The 19,798-nt window shown below is 41.7% G+C and overlaps 1 protein-coding gene across 2 annotated transcripts in view; it reads right to left on the bottom strand.

The window, feature by feature from the left end:
* The window catches only part of Mark1 (microtubule affinity regulating kinase 1), a 103,175-nt gene that overhangs the window by 56,749 nt on the left and 26,628 nt on the right, over positions 1-19,798 (bottom strand). For both annotated transcript variants that reach the window (XM_036202081.1, XM_036202082.1), the window contains exon 2: positions 1,402-1,605. In XM_036202081.1, coding sequence (XP_036057974.1) covers positions 1,402-1,605 — 204 coding nt within the window. The remainder of the gene's footprint in view (positions 1-1,401; positions 1,606-19,798) is intronic.

Genomic DNA, 19,798 nt, shown 5'->3' with positions numbered 1-19,798 from the left:
GGTGCTCACATAATCATCTATCAGCCTTAGAACACAGATTACTGACTTGTCAGTAACCTCCTGATTCCAAATCAATGGAATTAAGCCTTTGCTATTTCTCCCACATTTTTCCTTTTAAAAATGTAAAAATCATCCTCCATTTTAATCTTTTTCTCAAAATCTTGATAGGCAACATTATAGGGGAAAGTGGCTTTTAAACATGTGTTTTTGGCAAATGACACTATTGTGCATGTAGAGAAGCTGGACACACTGACTTTCTAGCAGCAAACTAACAAAAGAGAGTTTTAAATCTTTGAAGGCTCTGCCTGGGGTAGCCTGTGTCTGAAGAGCTCCTGGGGGGGCGGAAGAGGGTGAGGACGGACAAGAAGAAAGACACTCAAAGGGACTACAACATCCTTATGTATACAGCAAAGTGAAAGCTTACTAACATTCTGTGGTTGAAATAAAAAAAAAAAGTAATCCAATCCTAATACAGGATTTTAGATTTTTTTTTGGGGGGGGGTTTCTTTTTGAGACAGGGTTTCTCTGTAGCTTTGGTGCCTTTTCCTGGATCTCGCTCTGTAGACCAGGCTGGCCTCAAACTCACAAAGATTCGCCTGATTCTGCCTCCCGAGTGCTGGGATTAAAGGCATGAGCCACCACCACCAGGCAGAATTTTAGATTTTTATTCAAATAGTCTTTAACCCTGCTGTACACACTACAGATTTATGGTACACACTATAGATTTATGGTGGACATATATACAAATATATACATTTTTACTGTGCAACAATAATTTCAAATCCATAAGATTAGTGGGATGCATTTGTGCAAGCCAACAATCTTAGCACTTAGAAAGTGAAACAGAAGATCCAGATTTGAAGGTCAGCCCCAGCTGGGCAGCAAGTTCAAAGCCAGTCTGGGTTACAAGAGATCCTGTCTTGACAACCCTCACTAAACAAACAAATGAAATTTTAAAAGTAAATTCTCTTGTCATCTGAAAAAAAAATCATCTGTATAGTAGCAATGTTAGCTTGATATTACCTTCAAATAGATAAAACTTAGTGAGCAATTTTCTACACATTTACATCTAACTTAACCTAGGTAGTAATTCATAGAACCTTATCCCAGCCTTCTTTCAAATGCAGAGTAGCAACAGTAACCAGGGAGCGTTCACAGAATAGAGAAGCTTCAGCTAATCTGTAGCACACCTGGTCTATAAGAAATACTGTAAGGTAGAGGTGGGTCTTTCCTTAGTGTTAAATGGTCAGGAGTTCTTCTGCAAACGCTGTATGTGCACATATCCCAGTGTGCACCAGGTCACAGGTACCACTCATTCCCCAACATCAACTATGAGGAAGATTTTTAAAACAAGACTCTGGGGCAAGGTACAGGCAAATATCAAAAGGCAAGAATCCTTACCTCTCTACCTGTTAGAACATGTCTTGCCAATTTCACTTTGGCAAAATTTCCCTTCCCTATTGTTTTCTGTAAGCGGTAATTTCCGATGTGAGGCTGTTCATCTGTTGCTGACGTAATGGAGTTTCTACACCGAGGAATGTTCTGTCTGCTACTTGATTTGGTAGGCTGGATGTGTGCTTCAGTATATCCATCTACAGAGGTATGCTAGGAAAAAGCACAAGAGCTCATGGTCACTTCAATTATTATAAAAGGACAGTTAAAAGACTACAAATAATGTTCATCAACAGTTCATTTTCAATGAAAGTGCATCATACCACACAATTTTAAAATGTGAACACACTGTTTATCATTGCTTCCCACCTTAAGGACCCTTACCAGTGGGTACAACATTTAAAATAAAATTTTCTACACATCTTTAAGTCTATATTTTGATTTACAAAATCAATAGGTAGACAGATTACTGGCTACCTCATAGACCATTGTTCCTATAAAGGCTGGCACCATTTTAGGTTGAGTGACATCATCCATTACTACCTCACTAGAAGGGTAGCATCTTTACTACCATGACAAACATTCTCAGAATATGGTTGTTCCCCTGCCCCAGGGCGCCTTGATTTCTTCTACTTCTTGACCTTGCCTCCTTTTCTCTCTCTCCTCTCCTTTTCCCTCTCCCCCTTTTTCTCTCTCTTTCCATGTATACGAGGCTGGCATCAAACTATGTGGGGTAAAAATGACCTTCAACTTTTGATCCTTTTGCCCCATCTGAATGCTGAGACCACAGGAGTGCCTCACCATATGTGGTTTATGCATTGCTGGAATTAATTTGACTGGATCTAGGAAGACAAAGCCTCTTGGTATACCTTTGAGGAGTTATCTGAATGAGATTAATAAGGGTGGGAAAATCCACCTGAACTTGAGGTCCTGAACTGAATAAAAAGCAGGAAGTGAGCCGAGCACCAGCATTCATCGCTCTGCTTCTTGACTTTGGATGCTGCCTCCTGCTCTTGCCAACATGCCTTCCCCATGATGAGCTGTATTCCCTTCAACTGTGAGCCAGAATAAACCCTTCTCTCCTGTGTAGCTTCCTGTCAGGCATCTTGTCCTAGCAACAAGAAGAGTACCTAATGTACACTCTAACCCAGGACATTCCAAAAATATACCTATGTGCATATGTGCTGAGAAATGGTGGTAGGAAACATGTTTCTATAAGAGAAGAAAATCTCATGTGTACAGTAAAACACTATAATTCGTAACATACAAGTTTCAACTCTGAGCCACAGTGTTTCAGGCAGCATTTTTGGCACTGTGTGAAGTGATGGTGTGCACAGTGCAAAGTGTGGGTGTTGTGTGTTCAAAAACCAGAGCTGCAGTGGAGTCACACATTGTGAAATATGTGAGTGCTGCCAGAGACACCTTGGATTCATTATGTGTTTGATTTTAAACTAATACTTGGGTATTGTACTATAATATAAATTCTATTGGTAAATCATGCGCTGTTTGTACTTGATGACCGTGGACTCTAAGACCAAGGTGGCTCTTTTGTCTCTGTCTCGGATTCAAGCACGTTTATGTCAAGAGTCCTCTGAGACTCACTGACCTGGGGCAGGTTGGCTCCCTGCCCCTGTCATAGGGAGGGAGGAGAATAGTAAACAGCTAAGGTATTAAAAATGCCATGCACAGGCTGGAGAGACAACTGAGTGCTTGAGAGTTGTACTGCTTTTGAAGAGGACCCAAGTTTGGTTACCAGGACCCTCACCCAGTGGCTTACAACCGCCTGTAACTCTAGCTCCATAGGATCTGATGCTCTTCTGACTTCCACAGGTACTGTACTTGCATGCACAAACCCATACACAGATACATACACATAGTATGAAAGTAAGAATAAATTCTTTACAAAGACGCTCTGTCCTTGAGAACAGCTAGAAGGCGAACATTCCCAACAGAGATTAGTCCTGATTATTCCATGGTATAAAAAGGCACCCTCAGGCCTTTCTGCTGGGAGCTGTGAAGACCTGATATGATGTTGCTGTGGTTGCTGCTTGCTCTCTCCCTGTCCCTCGTCCTCTCAGTTGGACTACACCAGTCATTTCTGCCAGATCTCTAAGTGCCCAATTGGATGGTTTGCTATCTGCTACTTGCTATTTGCTCTTTTACTTTTGTTTAATAAACTTATTTGTATGAAGCCAAAAGTAGCTATTGTAGATCATTCCCTGGACAGAACTTGCAGACTCTGAAACTTTTTACTGTTGTCAACTTTGGCCAACCTCACATTTTGTTATGTAACCCTACATGGGTCATGACTCACAGTTTAAGAAGCTGGGTTCTAAACTAACCAGGTGCTTGGGCTAGTCATTCTTTACTCTTCCTTATATTTGCTAGGCATATAAAACAACTGCCATTTCCAGGAGATCCAATGTCCTCTTCTGGCTTCCATAGACATAATCACATATGTGAGGCACATACATGCATGCAGGCAAAACACACACATAAAATAGAGTAAATACATCTAAAATTTTTTAAGGTGGGATTATTTACTCTGTCAATCCTGGAAAAAGGAAAATTGCATTGGACATTTTTCTTGGGCAAGAGCTCTTTCATTGCTTGAACTATTTCTGACTTGATGTTGAAGCCAGAAGTTTACCTGGTAAGTTTTGGACAACTAGGTGCAGTTTATAAATGCCAGGGAAAAATCAGAAATCTTGAAAGTCAATAGAGAATTATGCTTTCACTATTTTGCTCAGTGTAGTTACACCATACATAAATATATCTCAAAATTAGACCCCAATTTCAATTGCTAAATTCAAATCCTCCCATAGGGTTATGTCGTGCTTGTTTTTGTTCTAGGCAAGGAATATTTTCTTCTACATGGTACCTCACTTCACCAGCTTGGCTATGATTTCTTTTATTATTTCCATTACTCAGCTGTTGTCAAGCCCGATATTAAAGGAAGAAGCACCCCATCTTCCCACATGCATGAAAGGAAACAGTTGAGTGGGAAGAGCTCTTCCATTTGGCTCTCATAATGGCATCAAAGACTTGAGTTAGCAGCAAGTCATTCCAAGTCACTCCAGAGTGCCAGTTTCAGCCTCAAGTCCACCTTTCCACCTCACTCTTTACTGATTCATTTTCTTAGTCAGGAGAACTGTTTTCTGTCATGTCCACAGTGCTGTCCTACAGCAGAGGAGAAGAGAAAGCCAAACAGACAAAATATCTGTCCTCAAACAATTCCTCCTTCAGCAGAGGGAAACAGAGAGAAGGACAATGAGTATGTGAGCCGACAAAGCACCCAGCAGCAGTTCCTGGTATGAAAAGCAATGAGGCATGTTAGGGATTGTAAGACAAGGGCTGTCCCAGAAGGGCTGGCATTTGAGAAGAGCCTGGAGTGAGTGAAGGCCTAGAGTTAGACAGGAGAGATGGGGGACACATTAACTTGTAAGGAATTCCTAGATGAAACAAGCACTTCCTATTTTTTCCTCTTGAAACACTGAAGTTGGGAAAGTAAAATCCCCCTTATCATGGCCTCTGCTTATGTGTATTCACACGTGCCCACACCTACAAGCTTCCTTCTCAAGCCATGTCAAGTGGAAGGTGCTCAACGTCTAACCAAGAAGAAGACCAAACACATCTCAGAGGACAAGGGGGGGCCTCCTTACTCTCAAGGAGACTGACTTTCTCCTTTGTGAAATCCTGGCTGTAGCCGAGAAAATGAGGCTGCAAGAGATGCTATGGTAATAATGAACACAACCTCCCAATCACCCAAAGTGACAGAGGCGCAGCACTGTCTACTGTGCTGCAGTGACACCCAAGACTGCCCAAAGCTGGACAAACTTATTAACCTCAGGCGAATAGCAAATGAGTATTGTGTTTTCTTATAGATACAAATCTGGCGTGGTGACTGAATCTTCACACTTCCTGCAAAGTGAGACCACACAGTAGTAGACTGCAAGGTAGGGCTGCCACAGCTCTGCCCCAGACTTGGTAATATGCTACTTTCTAAATAAATTACATCAGCACAAACACAGGTCCTGGCTACTTAAATCTAATAGCGACACTTGCACTTTACCAAGTCATGTTAGAAGAATCTGGAAATTATGCTTTCACTAACAGAAGAATAGCTTGTATTGGACAAGCCTGTCAGTAAAATAGAATATATAGTTTTCTAGATAAAACATTAAAGACAATTCTTAGGCAGCTTAGAAAAGCTAAATACAGAAAGCACACAAAATTGGGAAAGAAGCTTAAGATGCAAAAAAAGAATCTTCACTAAGCAAAATTGTCTTCCCTACTTAAAAAGGTCTCTCAGGATCAGGTATGGTAGGTAGCACACATCTTTAATGCCAGCACTCTGGAGACAGAGGTGGGTGAGTCTGAGTTTGAGGCCAGCTTGGTCTGCATAGTGAATTCCAGGACAGTCAGAGCTACATAATAGAGACCATCATGAATAACCAAAAAGAAGAAAACAGGAGAAGATCTCTCTACACTATCAAACTGAGGCTGGTGTGGACTCATGATCCTCCTGCTTCAGCTTCCTGAGTACTGGGATTATAGGAGTGTGCCGCCAGGCCAGGGGAAATACACACACACAGTTTCCATCGGGAGACAAACCCTAGTCCACTTAGTTTCAGACAACTTAAATTCAAGTAGGAAACAAGTTCTACTAGTTAAAGGAATCAGCGGATGCAGCTGGGGCTAACAACAATGGATAGAGAGTAAGAGAAAATCTGGAGAAAAATAAAATCATGGAGGACTGTGGAACTTTTATACGAATTATAAGAGCTTTTCTAAGTATGAGCAAAAGAATTTCCAAGAAGCACATTAGTGGTTGCAGGTAGAAGCTGAGAGGAAGTAGTGGAGATTTGGGGGAGCTGCATACTGGCTGCAATTTGCAGTTTGAGAAAAAAATTTTTAAAAAAAGCAAATGCACTCTGAAGTCTTCATCCAGTGAAAATGTTCTTTGCAGGCAAGACAGAGTCATTTTAGAGGAGTAAGAGCTGAAAGATTTTGTTAATGCAGACACAACATTTTAAGGGCAGTGATCACAGAGAGCAAGTGAAATAAAGAACTCAGAAGCAGTAAATATGTGCGTAAATATAGGTGAGTATATTTTTTTCCCCACCTCTCAATCTCTTTAAAAGATATATGACCACTTAAAGTAAAATAGTATAATGCTATATGTTGAACATAAGAAGTTGAACACATGGAAGTATGTGTGAATGCAAGCAGAGGTTGGGGGACTGGTCTAGTGTTAGAGTCTGTGAAGGCTGCAATAAACTATGCATGCATTAGGCAACTCCACAGAAGTGCACCTGAAAACACAATGCAGTAGTAAGAAGCCAAGAAAGAAATAAAAATGGGATACTAGGAAAAAGTTTTTATTAGCTTAGAAGTAAATGAGAAAGGAAGAAGAGAATACAAATAATAACATCAAAGAAGATATGCAAAGCAAATCAAAAGAGCAGCATCTCAACCTACAACCAAACCAATCATAATCATAATTAATGCACACTGAAAATTCAAAGCATACTGTCAAATGAATTTTACTATAACAACCTAGATGCATGATACTTTCAGTATCAGGAGAGAGATGGGCTGAAAGTAAAATGATGGAAAAGACAGGCAATACAATCTTTGAGCATAAGACAGCTGGAAACGCCAGGATCACATCAGACAAAACACTCACACAGCGTCATGCAAAAGTAAGAGTTATTTCACAACAGACCAAGGCCACCAGGAAGGCACAAAGATCCTAAACATATGCCTAATAACTGACAGAAAGAAAGTTCACCAAAGCAAACCCATGATAACCATGATTGAAGAGTCCTGTACCTCTGGGCAGCTGAAGAGAATACTACTTGAGAGCTGGCTACACAGAGAGGAACAGAGGCCATAGCTTACCAGAATGCATGCATCCGAGGCTCACTGTCAAAGGCCCACCCCCAGCAGATACCATGTTCATTCTTTTCAGCATGCCACTTTGGCTTGTTATGGACACAGAGGAGCTCCACCCTGTTCAGAGCATGGCTGAGGAGCTTCCTTGTGGTAGTCAGGAATAGTGCATAAGGAAGGATCAAGTAATCAATCTGCCCCATCAGCAACTCTCCCTCATGTGGTGTGCTTCCTTTGTTACACAATGGGATCACACGAGAATGTGTCCACTATCCTTCATTACAGTGTTTCAGGTGGAAGCAGTACAATGGTGTATGGTGTCTCTGAAAAAGTAGTTTCATGAAAGTGAAAGTATTGAAACCACTGGAAGAGAGGAATGTTCACTGAGAGTGGAAGACCGAGGACTCTCCTGTGTCCCCACAGCATTCAGCACATCTTTCAAATGATACCTAAAACCTTCCAATGTAAGTGCTATCTACAAACGTAAGTTTTTAAGGTGTTGAGCATTGTATCTTTTACCCAACTCTGTCATTCAATATAGTGACTCACTAAGCATGTCTCTATTTATTTTAAGTATCCTACCTAAGTCCTTTTGGAAAGTAACCAATAATTACCTTATTTAACTCTTTAAAATCAGCAAAACCGGGCAAGGCATGTAGCTCAGTGGATAGCACTTGCCTAGCATGAATGAGACTACAGTCAATCCTCAGCACCACAGAACAAAACACCACAACTTGCAAAACAGTTAACACAACTAAACATCTCCAACACAATACATCGAACAGGAAAATGACTTTATTTGATACTTCATAGAGTTGATGACATTCACATGCCCATTTGTAGAAGCATAAGACATAAACACTTAAGTTTAGCGATTTTAAAAAGCTGGCTCTTAAACTGCCACTAAACCCTTTTGACAGCTCCAATGCTGAGCATGCACAATCTAAGAAACTATACAAGTGGTCATCTGCCTGTCCTTTCATGTGAGAGGCAGTCTTTTCCTGGATCTGTTCTGAGGGACAGGAAGTGTTTTGTTTTGAAATCCTAAAATGCTGAATTTTAAAAAGTGGCTAATATGGCTCACTAACAGATCCCATGAACCTAGATTTGTTCATGAACTGAAGATTTCTTACTAAAGAAATCTTAGCCAATGATACTTAACAGCATGTTAATGAATTGTCATTATAACTGGGTAAATGTTTAAAAGGTAAAGTTAACTCTATGTAGGAAAAACATTACAATTTCTTTTATCTGTTTGAAAACCAGGATGTAACAGTGAGTGGAAACTCCTCAGCATGTCCCATCAAATATCCTATTCAACAAGCAGGAGCAGTGACAATCTGCGATGCTTTTAATAAGAAAGGATATGTATGGGGACAATTCTTTTTGTATCTATATAACCATAAAACGAGAAAATATATGGAAGTCAGTAAAATATTTTATGGAAACACTAGTTGGGTCCAATAAAGTTACAAGAGAGAGGAAACATCCTCAATTACATTCTGAGAAAGTCACTAGGTCAACTAAGACACCTCATGCTCAGCATAGGCTCAACCTCAGGAAGAGGCTGCCATCCTGTCAGAGCACCTGCCCTTCCTTCAACCAAGCCAGGGCCCAATGAACAATTCTGGCCTTCCTATTGGTCTTTTTAACAAGGCATTGCCCCAGACTTCAAACGCATCTTTGTGGCAACTGTATACACACAGTCAAGACTGTGAATTGACTCTTCCTCATAGACTTAACAAGAACAGAGCCATCGACTTTCAATTTCAAGCACAGACTGTAGAACCTCTCCCTTATGTCATCTTGCAATATTTTCTTAGATACGTCTAAATGAAATGCACCCACACCCAGCTCACCAGTCTTGCGCTTTCTCTGAAAGCTCTACTATGTCTGGAGACTTGAAGAGCTATAGCAGATCACCAATCTAAGCAGTTGGCTTTGAAGAGGCAAGGACAAGGTAGCCAGGGAAAGAGGGGAAGGGTGCTTAGGTGACGGCAGTGACTGCCCCTGTGCAGTTCTGTTTTAAGAAGGGAGAGAGCCGACTGTATTTAATGCCAATGAAAGGATGAAGTGGGGAAAGAGGCTGAAGAGAACAGAAGTGAGGAGAAGGAAGCTGAGGTCCTAGGAAGCTGGAAAGGAGAAGAACCAGAGCCCTCATGGAGAGGCTGTCCAGCAGCTAGACATCCCTTCTGTGACAAACAGAAAGGAAGAGAAACCAGGTCTAGATGTAGAAGATGCAGAAAAATCCAAGAATGCTTTTAACAAGACTAGCTGAGGAAGCAGCTAAAAGACCAAGTGACTGAGGCAGGGTGGTCCGTGAATGGACTTGGTGACAGTGGACATACAGCAAGCAAGGAGAGTGTAGAACATTAAATATTCTACTAATGTCACCAAGATTCTTAAACTATGTCCATTTCCTTTTATTAATGTCTGAAAGGGCTGAATAAAATTCAGTCATTTGACCAGCACTGTTCCTAAGCATGCTCGGCTGTCACCAGTTATGTTATTACTACGGTCCTGCATCCCTGCTTCCTTTCTTAGATTCAAGTTTTCATTCATTTTCAGAGAGCTCGGTGAGCAGATGACAGATTTCCTCAATCTCTGCAGCTGCTCATTTTCTTCACTTTAATGTCAAAGAGAAACAATGCAGTTGGACATGGACCACATACAAAGGAACCACTTCCTGGATTCATTCTAGAGAGCTCAACTTCACTTTTTTTGTTTGTTTTTGTTTTTTGAGACAGGGTTTCTCTGTGTAATAGCCCTGGCTTTCCTGGAACTCTCTCTGTAGACCAGGCTGGCCTTGAACTCACAGCAATCCACCTGCCTCTGCCTCCTGAGTACTGAGATTAAAGGCCTACATCACCACTTCCTGGTTAGAACTTTGATTTTAAAATATTTGTGTGTGTGTGTGTGTGTGTGTGTGTGTGTGTGTGTGTGTGTGTACATGTATGTAAGTGCTTACAGAGGCCAGAATAGGGCATCAGATACTCTGGCGCTGGAGTTACAAGTGGTTGTGAGCAGCCTGTCATAAGCGCTGGGAATCAAAATCAGGTCCTTGGCAAGAGTAGTAAATATTAGTAAACACCGAGTCATCTCTCCAGCCCCAGTGACTTTTCCTAGAACCAGAAAGTCCCCACAATTAACTATGTCCACAATGACCAAGCAAGGGGAGAAGCAGCTCCACAGAGTCAAGGGGAGAACTACAGTCTGTCTGAGTAACAGACTCCAACACACAGGACAACTCAGGACACCGAAATGTCAACACTTATACTCCATATCAGTGGAGACATAATATTACAGCAACTAGAAAAAAATAAACTTAGATCTCTCGGTGTAGAGCATCACTCCTTACTCCAAGATAAATAAATCTTCAGTAGGCTAAGGACAGACAGACAGATAGACACACATACACACACACACACACACACACACACACACACACACACACACACACGGGAGGGGGGCTTGAGGAAATGGCAGCAGACACATAACTGGTCTGTATGTGTGTGTATATTTTGTCTCATGTTTGAAATGTCTAAGTATGACAGAAAGCAGAAGCCATAAAAATGATAAAATTTCATACCACATGTGGTGATATATTGTGTACCCTAATAAAGCTTGCCTGAGGATCAGAGGACAGAGCCAGCCACTAGATTAGACACAGAGACCAGACAGTGGTGACACACACCCGTGTGGATGGCACGTCCTTGTAAAGGTGTGTATAAGCATGAGCACGAGCAAACAGCATTACATATGCTTCTGTAAGCACAGGTCCCTCCAGACAGTTCCACAGAGACAAACCGTGAGTAATACCCTCTAGGGAGGGAAGCTAGGAGTCATAGAGAGGCTGGAGTGCACAAATACTTTATTTTTCTGTTGTCTAATCCAAATGTATACAATGTATTCTAACTGAAAATACATTAATCACTATAATTAAAAATGATTATCAAAATGTAAGAGAATGGGCAAAGGAAAGTGGAGCCAGCATCCCCTGAGGCTCACCATGTACCATGCACGTATCAGGTTGAATAACTTACCCAAATTCTGTCACTGGTTACATTATTTGAATGGATAGCTCTCTTTACAAATCAAATGGGAAGTAGAGTGCTGGGAGCAGAAGACAACACAACAGCACGTTTGCATTCCTCCTTCAAGACCCACCAAGATGAACAGTCAGGGCAACAAGCCACAGCACCATAAGAGATACAGCTACATCACTCCTAACACCCCACGGTAAATAGAAGCAGAGTCCAGAGCACAGATGCACAGATCAAACAGGAAGAAAGACAGACTACTGGGCTCCTGAGAGAACACGTGGTAAGATCACCTCACATTTCCCTGACTCCTCATACCTCCGACAACAGAGGGATGCAAATGTTCTAGAAAAAAATAAAGGCCTGAACCTAAGGAGCTCATGGACTAGATGAAGACACACGCTAACTGAGGCCACCTGAGGCGCTCCACACCACCACAGTTTCTAGCTCCTCACCACTCACCACTCCTCACAAGCTGCCCAAGAACAGCAGAGGCTCACTTGCTCCACCGAGCTATCCCTTACTGGAGAGGTAAATCAAGGGGAAGCCTCCCACACTGCTCCTGAGCAGACATAATAACTACCTGACCACTCCCACTCGAAGGGTGAACTCCACAGGCATAGTGACAGCTGTTCCCATGATGGGCATTGGGTGCTAGAGAGAAGGGAAAGACAGATGGGAAACATCATGGAAGAGGAATTACTCCTGGAAACAAAACACAAGTGCTTTAGGTGAGCCTTTCCCACAGCGCGCATGCACACACACACACCTGCTTGTATTTGTAGAAACAAACCCTAGAAGGGTAAACTAAAGGTTACAAGTTTACTACATGCCAAACTAATATAAGCAAAAAGAAAAAAAATATTTCATGAGACTATAGGACCGTATTTTAAATTTATATCCTTACTAGAACATGTTTTTAAAAAAGAAAACTAACCCTCAGTAAGCCTTGTGAAGGTATTATCTTGAGACTGTCATACATGAATATTTATATATTATAAATATCATATATGGGGGTGGGGATTTAGCTCAGTGGTAGAGCTCTTGCCTAGCAAGCACAAGGCCCTGGGTTCGATCCTCAGCTCCAGCAAAATATATGTGTGTGTGTGTGTGTGTGTGTGTGTGTGTGTGTGTGTGTGTGTATTAACAGACATATATCAGCATAAACTTATGTTTTAACAAAATTTCCTATTTCTTCTTTTTTTTAAAAATTTTTTTGGTTTTTCAGGACAAGGTTTCTCTGTGTAGCCCTGGCTGTACTGGAATTCACTCTGTAGACCAAGCTGGCCTCAAATTCACAGAGATCCACCTGCTTCTGCTTACTGAGTGCTGGGATTAAAGATGTGTGCCATGACTACCCAGCAAAATTTCCTATTTCTAATATCCTATAACACTGTAGGATAATTTACAATTAATTTTATATTTAAAAATAGCTAATGGAGGGCTGGGCGGTGGTGGCGCAAGCCTGTAATCCCAGCACTCGGAAAGTTCCAGGAAAGGCACAAAGCTAAAAAAAGCTAATGGAAATGTTTTTGAATGCTCTAAACACAAAGAAATGACAAGTGTTTGAGATATTAGATATCAATTACCAGGATATGATCATTACATACATGAATCAAAATATCCCAACTAGACATCACAGGCTCCCAAATGCCCCCCCCCCCAGTATCAGGAATGGATTATATCCTTTGTGTTGTTGCCAATGAGGTCCTATAGGCCTCCCCCCAAACATTACAGGCTACTGCCAATAGTACTGGTCACCCTCTACAACTTGATGATAAGACCCTATTCCTGAGGATACTATACACTATGTCCCAGAACATGTAGAAATCATACAGAAGCTTTGCTTCTCCTGAATAGCACTCATAGTGCTGGAAGGTGCAGTACATTTACTGGAGGGGAAAAGTAATCATCAGTTTCATCCAGTTATGAACTCTGCACGCTACAGTAATGACCTGGCTGCAAGGTAAACCCACTGGTGAGACAGTGGTGCAAATGTTACGCGAGCAACCAACCAATTTTCTTTAAAGATGGATTTCAGGCCAGCTCCACAAGACAGAACCCATACCTGACACTGCTAAAGTGGCCAAGAAACTGACTCTAGAAAGGTCATGAGTCTAGAAGGAAAAATCTACTGCTATTCTGCTAAAATGACTTACAATAACATTCTGCTATACCCATAGATCAGTGCATCAGAGGAGAGAGGTGACTTCAAACAGTTTCCCAGATCTAACAGGGCAGATGAATGTCTGAACTCACAGACACTGCGACAACATGCACAAGACCTGGATGAGCTCAAGCCAGGCATCTCCCAGCATTGAGGAGGGAGATGAGTGCACAGTTTCACCCCTACCCAAGGAGCTAATGGCAATTGATAGCTGCTGAAAAGGGAAAGCAGTGTTCTTCAATGGAATAATTAATATTGGGTATATCACCCACACTCCATAGCAGGCTCCAAGCTCAGGAGTAGTTAGCCAACATGAACTCCACAGCTTTCTTTTTTTCCTTTAAAGAGATAAAGAAGACATGAAGTTGTGTGGGTGGAGAGGTAGGGGAAGACCTGGCAGAAGTTGGGGAGGAGAATGAATATGATCAAAATATATTGTAAAAAATTCTCAAAGAATAAATAAAAACATTATCTTAAACTTTTTTTTCACTTGAGAAGATGAAAAAATTTTGTATAATTTCTCAAAATATCAAACCATAGCAAACAAATAAGAACTTATTAAGCAAGTTAAAAAGTTAATGCTTTTTTTAAATGTAATTTCCAGACTCACCCATGAAAAATGCCTACCTGCTGTGGAATAATCCTTCTGTACACTGTGCAAATATATGTCACTATGATTGGTTTAATATACAAGCTGACTGACCAATAGCTGAACAGGATAAAGTTAGGTGGGAAAGCCAAACTGAAAATGATGGAATGAGGAAGGGCGGAATCTGAGGAGTCAGGAGATGAATGTGCCATGCTAATAAAGGCACTGTGACACGGCAGAGAGTAAATAAAGAATATGGGTTAACTTAAAATGTAAGGGCTAGTTAGTAATAAGCCTGAGCTATTGGCTGGACATTTGTAATTAATATTAAGCCTTTGTGTGGTCATTTGGAAGCGGGTCCTAGGATGGGAAACTCCACCTACAGATAGTGGTACTTTCTTTAGAGAAATGTTTGATTCCAAGACTGGGGGCTGGGTGACCAGATTTACAATCTCCTAACAGAAGCCACAAGCACAAGAGCCAGGCTAAAGGGACTCCCATTGTCATTCTGCTGGCTACACATTAGCAAAGAAGATTAAAGTTACTTTTGAATTCCTGCTTTCAACCACTACACTGGACAGCATCTCAAAAGGAAAGGAGGCAAAACCGAGAGACAAACACATCTTCTTGGCTTGCAAGCATCTTTCAGCAGCAGTGAATGCTGAGACTCACAACTGCTCCAAGTGCACAGAGAATCTGTGGAGTGCTCAAGCCACAGATAGGACACCTGTGCCATACTTTCTAGTCCCCAGGGAAGAGAAGACAGAAAACTTATTAGGGCCAGAGGTCTTGAGAACAGGGTTAAAGAGTCTCTTCCTGTCTTGCCGCCACACACCTTTAATCCCAGCACTTGGGAGGCAGAGCCAGGTGGATCTCTGTGAGTTGAGGCCAGCCTGGGCTACCAAGTGAGTTCCAGGAAAGGCACAAAGCTACACAGAGAAACCCGGCCACAGAACCACTATCAGAACCAATGTGACTGTCCTGTCCCATGCAAAACTGGAGCGAGTGTCTTTTAATACTTCTGCTAGCAGAGCAATAGTGTGATCAGAGTTCTTTAAAAGTAGGGCAGTGGTCCCAGTTTCCAGAACTATAACCAGATATCTAAGGACACTGGAGGTCTGTGATGCTCAGGCCTACCACATAGCTGACAGTTACATCAACTACAGATTTCCTTCCCTCAAAGGCAAAACAAATACTGTGTCCCATCATCAGAGGCTTCCTAAGTGTTTGTTCTATGAGCCTCATCTAAGAATTTTGTGTATAATAAAACTCCCATCCCTAAAAGTGTGAAGTGAGTCATATACAAGCCAGATTTGTTCACTGCAACACAATATTTAAAATCCCAGAAAGTGGGCCAGAGGAGATAGATAGCTCAGTGCTTAAGAGCACTAGTTGCTCTTTCAGAGGACATGAGTTGAATTCCCAGCACCCACACGGTGGCTCACAACCACCTTTAACTCCAGTTCTTCTTTTGACTTCCATGGGCATGTGGCACACATACATACATACACACAGGCAAAACATTTATACACATAAACTAAATTAATCTTGCTAGGCGGTGGTGGCACATGCCTTTAATCCCAGCAGTATGAGGCAGAGGCAGGCAGATCTCTGAGTTTATGGCCAGTCTGGTCTACAGAGTAAGTTCCATGACAGCCAGGGCTACACATTGAAACCCTGCCTCAAAAAACAAACAAACAAGAAACAATAAATAAATAAATCTTTAAAAAAATTAATTATAATTATAAAAGGTGGAAAATAACCTAAACAGTCATCAGGAGGAAGCTTGGTTAAATAGACCCATAAAACAGAATATTAAGCAAATGAAAAAATAAGATATTCACATATGTATTGATGTGGCATACTCTCTAAGATATACTCAGAAAAGAAAAAGACAGAATATGAAGAATCATATGCTACCATTTGTCTCAGGAAGCTCTACATCTGCTTATATCATCCATCACCCTTTGGTTTCTATGGAGAAACATTCCTGGACCCCTCTCACTCATCATCAAGGACACAAAAAACCTCCAGATTCCCAAGTTCCTTATATATGGTGTCCTGTTTGCACATACCCCCATTTGCCCACATCTTTTCAATCACTTCTAGGTTGCTTATAATTCCTAACAATGCAAATGCCATGTAAACAGTTCCTATACTATACTGTTTAGGGAACAGGAAGAAGGGAAAAGTCTACCTGTATTCAGTACACATGCAATTACTGGTTATAAAGATTATTTTCAGAACACTCTTGGTTTAATCCAAGGATACAGGACCCACAGATCCAGATGGCCAACTGTGTGTACACAAAGCATCTCTTCAACAACTCCAGGCAGGAAAGAAGAGTTGTTACTGGGAACCCTCTGGACATTAAAACTTCTTACCTGTCTGAATCTATCACCTGTCATCAATAATACTTAAACTCTTACAATCAGCTGTTCTCTAACTACTAACTTCTGATTTCTTGGCAAATTAGCAAACTGTGCCTGAATTCATCCACCAGATGCACATGGAGCACTTCCATGTGCTGACATCTGTCATCTTCAGTTTCATGATTTGTTAGGGAACTACAAACTTATTCAAAGCACATTTACTGGGCTTGGTATCTCTCACATCACTTCCTTTAAAAAAAATAGCCCCTCCCCTGCCAATGGTTCCTTTCACCTGCTTGACCAACAACAGTGACTTCTAGCACAGTAACTGTCTTCCAGCCTGTAGATGGGGAAAACCTGTGGCGAGAGGCACAGTAAAGCAGTGTGACTCACCATCGACCACTGCTGGACCACTAGAGATGGAAAACAAATGCATATGTTCAACAGTGGTTCCCTCAGCTGGCTGCTCCCCGACTCTCTCTGAACTCCCACCACAAGCAGATGTTGCTTACAACTAGGCCTAATCCCTCAGAACAGGAATGCTACTGCTAGTCCAAGAATAACAGCACGAACGCTCACTTACAAAACTGACAATGTCTTTTGTGTTGAGTGCCTGGGTAAACATAGTTGTATTTAATCCTCGTAAACTTGAGAAATTGATAACATTATCCAAGTTAAACAGGAGATAGCAAAAACTTAGCAAATAAATCACCAGCAGGCTCATGGCTAGTGGATGGCAGTTTCAGCAGACAAATTCAGATGTCTTACCACAAAGACCTTCACTAACAGACTACACTATTCCTCAACCCTTGCGCCTGCCTACACATTAGCTGTCTCTATGCATTCGAAAGGTAGTCTCAGGACTCCTTCAGAGCTGAACATCCACAGAGAGCTCTCCTTGTCAGCCCTCACCCATGTGGTAAGTTTCACAGGGCTGGGCAGAGGCCTTGCCAATAACCAGAACAACATGGTAAGAGGAGAGGAAGAGACCAAAGACATGACCAGAGTTCCTCAGAATGTGACAGCTGGTGTGAAATACCCTCTAAAGGCTGGGGTGTTGAGGGTCTGTCCCCTGCAGATAGCACCACTGGAAGGTGAGAGAAGCTTGGAGGGAGAACCTAGCGGTAGCAGAAAGGACACTGAGGCAAGTCCTTGAAAGGTACAGAGGGCCTGGCCATGGAGGCAGAGGCAGGCGGATCTCTGAGTTCAGGGCCAGCCTGGTCTACAGAGTGAATTCTAGGCTGCACAGAGAAACCCTGTCTCAGAAAGAAAAGAGAAGAAGAAGAAAGGTATACTGAGACCTGGCCCCTTCCATTTCCTCCCCACTGTGTGGAGATAACCAGCTGTGGTAGCTGAGGAACTCTGCTCCATTGTGTCTTTTACTGTGGTGCTCTGCCTGCCTCATCAAAGTCCTGGAGACAATGAAGCCAAGTGACTATAGAGAGCAAAACTGAACCAAAACAGAAGTTTTTCCTTTCAAGTTGACTTCCTTATGTATTTTGTCACACTGACAAAAGACTAAACTAATAGAATACAATGACAAATACCATCTCACATACTGCCGCCATGACACGGACAGTTTCTTCTGACTGACTTTACAGCAAGAACACTGGGCTGGAGAACTTTGCCCTGTCCTCATTCCAAGTTACAGCGTGTTGTCCTAAGCGGCCCCCTTTGGGGTAGATCCACCATCAGGGATGTATCACACCTCAAAAGCCAGTGTGACAGGGCCAGTGATCTGCTCAGTGGATAGGGTTTACCACCAATTCTGACGACCTGAATTCAATTCCCAGGAAACACACAGAAGAGAGAACCAACTCCTACAGGTTGTCCTTTGACCTCCACACATGTACACACACACTAAATATATGTAACTAAACATTTTTAATAATCACTGGGAGTACAATCACACAGCTACATGTTAAGTATTTTGTCTGCTCCTCTAAACTTATGAACAAATGGAAGTTGTGAATCTCACTGGCAAACATCTAAAGGAGCTCTGTGAAAATGACCACAGGGATGTGGTGGCCCTCAGGACTCAGGACTAGAGTTCTTTCTAAAGCAGGCCGTTAACTGACCAAAGATTTCAAAGGGCTCCAAGTGACAGTCAAGGCTGAGAACTCTTAATCACGCATGTTACAGCGTAAATGTATGCTGTGAGAAAGAACCAGAGAAACATCACAGGTAGAGTTAACATGGAATTATTTTCCCCTCAAGTTCCACTCAATTTTCACATTCAATATTCTATTTTTACTGAAAAAAATCTGGCAAACAACACCTACCAGAGCAAAACCAGAGAATGCTGCCCTGGATTTTAAACCCTTTCACATAAAATAGGTAGCTTTGTGCTGTCTGCAATCACCCGATGGACGACATTGCTCTTCTCAGAGAAACAGGATGGGGAAGGAGGGAAGCAAAGTTCTGATGAAGAGGACAAGTATGAAAAGAGTGAAGTGGAATGTATACTGCAGCTTTTGCTCTTTTGTATTTGAATAAATGTCCTAAAGGAGGAAAAAAATAGTATTAGAGTATTTCAAGAATAACATTTGCTGGGCAGTGGTGGTGCATGCCTTTAATTCTAGCAATGGGAGGCAGAGCCAGGTGGATCTCTCTGAGTGCAAGGCCAGCCTGGGATACAGAGCAAGATCCAGGACAGGCAAACCCTGCCTCTAAATACAAAACAAAACAAAAGAATAACATAAAGCTTATAAACTTCAAAATCACATTAATTTATTAATTTAAGAAATACTTGCTTGGTGGTAGCAGTGCATGCCTTTTATCCCAGCACTTAGGAGGCACAGACAGGCGATCTCTGTGAGTCACCAGAGTAAGTTCCAGGACAGCCAGAGCTGTTACAAAGAGAAGCCCTGTCTTTAAAAACAAAAACAAAAAGTAAAGAAAAAGAAACATTCATTGAAGCCAAAGCTTCTGAAGAGATAAACATGGTTACATGAAGTGGTCTGAAATGATGGCGATCAATGGAATAAAGCTAGTTTGTTTCTACATGACTTGGTAAGGATCCAAGTGTATAGAGATACTACTGACTTTGCACCCAGCACTGCTTCCTGATGTAAAACAGCTGTGCTAGGCCACCTGGACTGCAATTCAGCAGAGCTTACACCTAACCATGAGGGACCTGTTCAGAAGGTACACTTAGAAAACAATGTGTATATACATATGGATTGGCACCTTTTTGGAGTATTGTCACTACAGCCAAATTACTAACTATGTATGACTACTCCTGACTAGTTTGTCTCACACCAAGAAAATGCTGTGACATAGGACTGCCTGACACAGGTTGTCTTTTTTCTTTAGATTTATTTTTATTCTTTTAAAAATTGAG

Source organism: Onychomys torridus, chromosome 11 (genome assembly GCF_903995425.1).
Source record: "Onychomys torridus chromosome 11, mOncTor1.1, whole genome shotgun sequence".
Classification (NCBI taxonomy): Eukaryota; Metazoa; Chordata; class Mammalia; order Rodentia; family Cricetidae; genus Onychomys; species Onychomys torridus.
Note: the sequence above shows the minus strand (reverse complement) of the source record. Positions and strands in the feature narration are given on the sequence as shown.